Raw genomic sequence first — 8,214 nt, forward strand, 5'->3', positions numbered from 1 at the left:
GCCGAAAAGAAACGCCTCCATTACTATGGAACGATTTTTCATTTTCCACTTTATTCTCCCTTTACTTAACTCACCTAACACAATTTTCTTAATCTTCGTGCCGAAAAGAAACGCCTCTATTACTATGGAACGAATGGAATATTATATTTGAAATTCAAAACCAAAGCTGGGTATACAGAGCTCTTCAAGAAAGGATCAACCATGGCGATGTCGTTTACAAATTCTGGATATGATCTGTTTGAGAGCTATTAATGCATATTCCTCTCTTCCAAAACCTTGGCTTACCAAATTAACCAATCTGTTTATTACAAAACATTTGAGCTGTTCAAAGTCGAAATATCACTAAATTGGAGTTGGTTATGGTTAACCTTGACTTGTGATATATAGTATCCAACAACTATAAATAAAAAATGAGGTGACACGATAATTTTCCAAGTAGGAAAAATAAAATTGTGAAATAAAAAATTCAAAGTTTCGGTATGGCATTACAAACTTAAAAAAATTACAGCAGTAGATTTGCTACTAATCAACAAACACATATGGTAAATAAATACACTATGAAACATCTGCCAACTCAAACCATAATACACAACTCTTCCACAAAGTAATATTGGAAGAGGGAAATTTTCAAAATGATTTTAGTAAATTTTTTCAAATCTTAATAATAGTAAAGACTCAGATGAAAGGAAAAGGAAAAAGGAAAAAAAATAGCAAAGCATCAACAATCTTACGAGGACGGCGACTTTTGGTTTAGAAGCATTTTCTGTGCACGATTGATGGGCCGGACTCATCATACTCAGACTTGGAAATCCACATCTGCAATCACAAAAACATGATTTAGATTTAATCAATGAAGCTGAAATCTAAACAAGTTAATGGGAATATATTCGAACGTTGTAACCATACCTGCTGGAAGGTGCTGAGAGAAGCCAGGATGGAGCCTCCGATCCACACACTGTACTTCCTCTCTGGTGGAGCGACCACCTTGATCTTCATGCTGCTCGGGGCAAGGGCTGTGATCTCCTTGCTCATACGGTCAGCAATGCCCGGGAACATGGTTGACCCACCACTGAGGACGATGTTTCCATACAGATCCTTCCTGATATCGACATCACACTTCATGATCGAGTTGTACGTGGTTTCATGAATACCCGCCGCTTCCATCCCTATCATCGAGGGCTGGAAGAGGACCTCAGGGCATCTGAATCTTTCCGCTCCAATGGTGATCACCTGTCCATCAGGCAGCTCGTAGTTCTTCTCCACAGCGGAGCTCGTCTTTGCAGTCTCGAGCTCTTGTTCATAGTCGAGAGCAATGTAGGCAAGTTTCTCCTTTATGTCCCTCACAATTTCCCGCTCTGCTGTAGTCGTGAACATGTAGCCACGTTCTGTGAGGATCTTCATGAGGCTGTCGGTTAGATCACGTCCAGCCAAGTCAAGACGCAGGATCGCGTGGGGGAGAGCATAACCTTCGTAGATCGGAACTGTGTGGCTGACACCATCCCCAGAGTCGAGAACAATACCTGCACACAATAAAGAATTTGAGCATAGTTAGGATAGAGCAAACAATCATGATATTCCAGTTCTATAATCATCAAATAATTTCCTCACCCGTTGTACGACCGCTGGCATAGAGGGAGAGAACAGCCTGAATAGCGACATACATAGCAGGGGTGTTGAAGGTCTCAAACATGATCTGAGTCATCTTTTCACGATTGGCCTTTGGGTTGAGAGGGGCCTCAGTCAAGAGGATTGGGTGCTCTTCTGGGGCAACACGAAGCTCGTTGTAGAAGGTATGATGCCAAATCTTCTCCATATCATCCCAGTTGCTGACAATTCCATGCTCGATTGGGTATTTCAGTGTCAAAATACCTCTCTTGGATTGAGCCTCATCACCCACATAGGCATCCTTTTGGCCCATACCAACCATGACACCAGTGTGACGAGGGCGCCCCACTATACTAGGGAAGACAGCTCTTGGAGCATCATCCCCAGCAAATCCAGCCTGATATATTTAGATCAACAACATAATAAGTTAAGACAATCAAATCACAAAAAAAAAATAGAAAAGGTAATCAGCAAACAGGTGTGTTAGGTCAAGGAAATTGAGATTACCTTGACCATACCGGTTCCATTGTCGCAAACGAGGGGCTGGATATCCTCTGCTTCTGCCATCGCTTATTGTTATCTGAAGACAAGAAAAGAATCACAAGATCATCAACATAGCCATACATATGAAATCATGAATACCTAAAGCCCAAATTCAAGAGCAAAATTTCACTTCATATTCAATAACAATGTCAAACTCAAAATTAGTATACTTTCAAAGTTCAGACGAAACCTGATCAGTGGCCCTTGACGACACACGATCCACAAACATAAGCAAATATCAACAATGGAAAATCCTTCAGTATTTTGACTCTATAGGAGACCTCAAGGTACACAATCTAAATGACTTAGGATTTTGACTCAAGAGCAGACCTCAAGGATTAAGCATCAATTAATCAAATGATTAATTGGTACATTTACATTTCTCACCAAATTTGGGCTATAAATAGAATATTTCGAATACAGCAACGTCAAACCAATAACAAGATCCCAATCGAACACAAGCAAACAAAAACAGAACTTCAAACAAGAAGAGTAACTGGAAACACACGATCTTCACTTATCAAGACTCACACATGCATAGTATCAATGATCCATCAAAACAACGGTCCATAAAAACATAAAGTAGTACTAGATCTAACATAAAAACACAAATTGAGGCTATCAAAAATCATAAAAGAGGAAATAATTTGACTAGATTCAAACATTTTTGTAAACAATAAAGATACAAATCGAGTCTTTGTAACGAGAATCGCCAAAATTGAGAAAAAGATTGGACCTTTGAGGATTACCGGAAATGGGCGTCAAATTCTTCGGTGATTCTCTCCGAGAGACTCTCTCAGAGATAATGTGGACTCTGCCTCTGTGCTTTTCCCCTTTGGTTTGAAACGAAAATAAAATAAAATAAAATAAAATAAAATAAAATAAAATTAAATGAAATGAAATGAAATGCAGTCCCTCCTACTTAAATGAAATCTCAGCCTCACATAAATTCAGATCAAATGAACCTCAAATTCAAGATTATGAGATCTGAGCCATTGGATTGAAATTATTTGCTTTTGAATATTGTGGTACCCACGACAACATCGTCAATATAGCTGGCTGCCTTTTTGCGCACAGTTTTAGTCTACTTTAATGACGGTTTTGCACAATTATAGTTAGACTGAACTAGTAATCTATACTAATCTAAAGGGATAGTTAGGTGAAAAGTCAAATTTACCCTTTTTAACAGGAAAAAATTAAAGTATGTGAAAGGGCACTTTTGGTAAATCCAATTGGCTAAATGTTGTTTAAATATTACAAATAGTACTCTACTTCCAAGACTACATAGAGCTATGTGCATTTTTACAAATCTGTCAAAATAGAAGTTCATAGAAAGATACAGCTATACAAGGAAGAAAACATTGCCAAATTCCACGAAAGTACCTCTGGGGAGTTAGTATCCGTCGTTTGTACCCGAAAAAAAAAATTCCAGAGAGGGGAAAGACGCGAGAAGCTCACGCGTGTATCAATATTAAACACGCGATTTGCTCATGCGTGTCTTAATTTATACACGCAAATTGCTCACGCGTGTTTCACTTGATACACGCGAATTGCTCACGCGTGTTTTACTTGATACACGTGAATTGCTCACGCGTGTTTCACTTGAATTATACATAAGCGTGTCTCCCTTGGATACAAAATCAGTCTAGAACGCGAAAACCATTGGAGGCTGCTTCTGCCTTCGTCGCCCCATTCTTCCGACCCAGCAAAAATCGAACCCTAATCCGACATTTAGCTGCTCTTATTCCAATTTGAAGTGTTGTTAGGTAACTTTCTACCCTTAGTTTCGATTATTATTGGTATATTTTTAGTTGGGTATAAGATTTAGGGTTCATGGTTTGAAATTTTTTTGTTGAATTTGGTTGAATTTAGAGTATATGATGTTTTGTCGTACTTATTTTGCAGGTTTGATGGTGTTTGTGAGTTTATATTGGGATGGGAAAATTATTCAGCTCCCAGATTTGGGGTGTTGCTTATGATCCCCCTCGTGCAAAATCATTTATTATATTGAATGAAAAGATATCTTATTATTAGCTAGTTTCAATGATATGTGAAAAAATTGGAATTGATTTGGATTCACATACGATTGATTTAACATGGAGGCATCCAGTTGTTTTTAGTGGAGTGGTGAATTATATAGCTACACCAGTGGATGATAATTTGTTGGAGTATATGTTTGCTGAAAATCCACGTCAAATTGAACTTTTTATTGAATATACTCCTGTGACTACTGCGTTGCAATTTGAACCACCTATCACTCAGCATGATGTTGGAACGTCTAGGAGAGATGATTATCATAGTTTTGATGTCGGGACATCTAGGAGGGATGATGAATATCATAGCACTGAATTCAACACATTTGGGAGGGAGGTTGATGAACAACTAGATGTACCAAATGTGACATGTGATGGTTATGATGGTTCTGATAATTGTGATGGTTCTGATAATTGTGATGATTCAGATGGTTCTGAAAATTGTGATGGTAATATCAACCCTCCCAATAGCACAAGCACAATCATACGTGCCCGTTGAATGTAGGCTTCGTCTTCCAGGCCATCTTGTAACGGTTCAATCACCATCCTATGTATTAGAGCCGAGGCCAAGATGCCGTTTTCCTTCATCTCGCTTTGAACGGGATAAAAGCCCAACAGTTCTTCACATAAACTCCTCCACCCAGAGTCACAATAACCACTTCCTGTAAAGGGTACTCCATCTACACGTAGAGCCCATAATACTTGCACGTCCTGCAATGTAATAGTAGTTTCCCCTACGGGAAGATGGAATGTATGTGTCTCTGGCCTCCAACGTTCGACCAAAGCTGTGATCAAAGAATGATCTACATCTAGAGCCTTCCCGCAGTAAAAAACACCACCGAAACCAAATCTGCATACATAATCAATCACTCGTCTGTGATGATTAACTATTTCCCAAAAATGACCCTCAAAGCGCCGAATATTGAAAGGAGTTGTTTCCTCGCCTGCCCACGCCTTGCGAGATATATGACTGTGCTGATAATGCAATACTGAAAGATCTTTTGGTCCATATCGCGACATCCTAATATTCACAATTCAACACAACACCAAACATTCGAAACCAATTTCAATAATTCAACAAAAATTTGCCTCCAATTTCAATAATTCACAATTTCATCGTAATTAAACACAACATTCATCACAAATTCATCCCAATACCAAGCATTCGAAACCAATTTCAATAATTCAACAAAAAATTGCCACCAATTTCAATAGTTCACAAATTCATCACAATTAATTCATCCCAACACCAAATATTTGAAACCAATTTCAATAATTCAACCAAAATTCGATACCAATTTCAATAATTCAACAAATTCATCACAATTCAACCAAAAATTCGAAAACATGAACCCTAATCTATAACCAATAAAAACTGAAATTAAGGGTAAAAACTTACCTAACAACACTTAAAAGAGGAATGAGGGCAGCTAGGTGTTGGATTAACTCCGATTTTCGTCGGGTAGAGGCTGATTTCGCCGATTTTCGCGTCGAGAGGGGGATTGCTGGAGTGAAGAACTCTGGCTTCTGCCTCGTTTTCTCATTCAAGGCAAACACGCGACAGGGAGTAGCGTGTTTAAATGAAACACGCGAGAGGGAGTCGCGTGTTTAAATAAAACACGCGAGAGGCTAATGCGTGTTTAAATGAAACACGCGAGAGGCTAATGCGTGTTTAAATGAAACACGCGAGAGGCTAATGCGTGTTTACTAAACACGCGAGAGGCTATTGCGTCTTTCCCATGATGGGAAATGTTTTTTTTCCAGGTACAAATGACGGATAACTTTCCCCATAACGTCCATTTGTGGAATTTAGCCAAGAAAACATGGGGCAAGAAAAAAGAAAGAAAACATACAAACTCATAAATAAAATCACAATATTTGAATTATAATCAAATCAACCAAGAAAAAAAAAGAGAGGAAGGAGAATAAGAGAAATGCCACCGCCGGCGGCGCCGCAGGTTAGGAGGCTGTGCAGACCCACCAAAATCCTCCGAGCACACAAAACTATACTTGAATGCCGGAGCACACTACAGCGACGCTGGCTGGCCAGGTTCTTGTAGGGGGTGAAGCAGGACGGAGGAATTGGCGAGGCAAAGCGGTGGAGCGGCGAGGAATAGCGGAAGTAGCGGCGGCGAGAAAGGCTGGTGGGCGTGGTGGCTAGGAAAGGCTAATCCCGCCGATTGAGAGAGAGAGAGAGGGGGGAGAGGCGGCTTTTTTAATCACGTAGGGTTTATAGGGAGTATTAGTTTATGTGCATATTATTAGTTTATGTAGGAAAACATTTGTTCGATTTATAGTTTGTTGGATTTAATTGTTTGAAAACATTTAACTCAAAAAACACCCCAGCTTACTTTATGTAGGAATATATTATTTGGACCTTTTTAAGAAGAGTTCTAAATTGGGTATTACGATTAAGAAATTATGTATTAAAAAATAGTAAGTGGGATTTAATTTGACCATTGGATTTTAATAATACAGTAGTATGTAATTTTTAAAATACGTAGATTCTTTTCTAATAGTAATTAAATTTATATATTATTAATTTTCTTTTATTTATGTTCAATTGAAATTGTGCTTGAGAGTTCACTTTGCCTTCTATTTTAATTAAAATTAAAATTATACTATTTATTATTGCAATGTTTCTTCTCCGAATTAATTCATAAGCTAAACGACAACATAAATATGTAATCATTTCAATCGTCCAATATTTACTCGATTAAAATTTTCAGTATATTTTAATTAGTCCTAAATTTAATATGTTCTAATTAGTTTCATAATTAAATAATCTATACTAATCTAAAGTGCAAGTTTGATGAAAAGTCTTTAATGCCTTTTTTGGAGGGAAAATGGAAAGATGAAGTGTCTTCTATTCAAAAATAATTTTTTAAGGCAAAAACAATTGGGCAAATAATAACCCAATAAAATGCTAACTTCTTGAAGAAGCGTTAAAACACATTTAAATAGTGCACTACCATTAATTTTTTTTTATAATTAAGTTATTAAATTTATAAATTAATTAGCCTTATATTTGAGTTAAATTGGAATAGTGCTGGAGAGTTTAGTTTACCTTCCATTTATTTAGGTAAAAATTGAGATTTATTGCAATACTTTTTCTCCGAACTAATTCACAAGCTAAACGACAACACATATATGTAAAGCTTACAATTTCCATCCTATATTTACTCAATTAAAGTTTTTAGTTCTTATATTTTAATTCGCCTCTAATTAAACCATTCTACTAAGTTTATAGATTAAACTAAGGAATAAGATGACATTATATATATTTAAAATTAAATCTAACTTAATATAACTTCTTAATATAAAGAGTAGTGTAAATTCTCACATTATTCAAAACAAAACAAGATGCATAAAATATTATCGTTATTTTAAGTGATAGTAGTAGTAATTTACTTTTTATACGTATATGTGGCGGGAGGTAAGAAATTTATTCTTTCCAATATAAAAAATTCATTTAGTCTTTGACAATGTATATCAAGTTATGCTATGGTCTGAAATTAAAAGAAAGAAATAAACAGTCAACTAAAATGTGATTATTGGACAATACAAATTTTCTAACTTGACTTCTCAAAGTTTTAAATTTATATGATTTAAATTATTCATATATTTAATGTAGATATGTTTAATATTTCATATATTTTTTTCAAATTATTTTTTTATAAATTAAGCTATTTAATTTATATATTAATTTACCTTTTATTTGGATTAATGACTTGCATAGCACTTTCAATAAACATCTTTACTCACACAAATTTTCTTTATTTGTATATCTTATTCTAATTAATTCATACTCTTTCATCATTACCCACACATCTTATTTGTGTCATTAATTTTATTGTTCTTACTTCACTTAGATTATAAATTAAAATTGCATAAATGTTTCATTCACTGGGGAGTAGTAAATTCTTCATTCTGAGTGAGACAAGATAAGTACATTTCTGTTTTTTTAAATCTCCATATTGCTTTCAATTGTTATTTTCTATATATTTATTATATTTTATATTCATTATTTGAA

At 35.9% G+C, this 8,214-nt stretch overlaps 1 protein-coding gene across 2 annotated transcripts; it reads right to left on the reverse strand.

The window, feature by feature from the left end:
• Positions 1-427: 427 nt before the first annotated feature.
• On the reverse strand, positions 428-3,039 carry LOC121744457 (actin-7). Of its 2 annotated transcripts, none has more exons than XM_042137999.1 (5): positions 2,898-3,039; positions 2,113-2,185; positions 1,609-2,002; positions 907-1,520; positions 428-816 (listed from the first exon to the last, which is right to left on the reverse strand). In XM_042137999.1, the coding sequence occupies exons 2-5, from the start codon at positions 2,170-2,172 to the stop codon at positions 751-753; spliced, it is 1,134 nt and encodes a 377-aa protein (XP_041993933.1). In that variant the 5' UTR covers positions 2,173-2,185; positions 2,898-3,039; the 3' UTR covers positions 428-750. The 2 variants fall into 2 exon arrangements, with proteins under 2 accessions (XP_041993933.1, XP_041993934.1); XM_042138000.1 differs by having other exon boundaries at positions 2,885-3,020.
• Positions 3,040-8,214: the final 5,175 nt, after the last annotated feature.

The sequence above is a fragment of the Salvia splendens genome, chromosome 8, assembly GCF_004379255.2.
Source record: "Salvia splendens isolate huo1 chromosome 8, SspV2, whole genome shotgun sequence".
NCBI classification, from domain to species: domain Eukaryota; kingdom Viridiplantae; phylum Streptophyta; class Magnoliopsida; order Lamiales; family Lamiaceae; genus Salvia; species Salvia splendens.

Coding starts and splice junctions, on each gene's coding strand:
- LOC121744457 (XM_042137999.1), bottom strand. CDS start 2,172: ATGGCAGAAGCAGAGGATATCCAGCCCCTCGTTTGCGACAATGGAACC. Junction 2,003..2,112: donor ATGGAACCGGTATGGTCAAG/GTAATCTCAATT, acceptor TAAATATATCAG/GCTGGATTTGCTGGGGATGA. Junction 817..906: donor CTCTCAGCACCTTCCAGCAG/GTATGGTTACAA, acceptor TTGTGATTGCAG/ATGTGGATTTCCAAGTCTGA.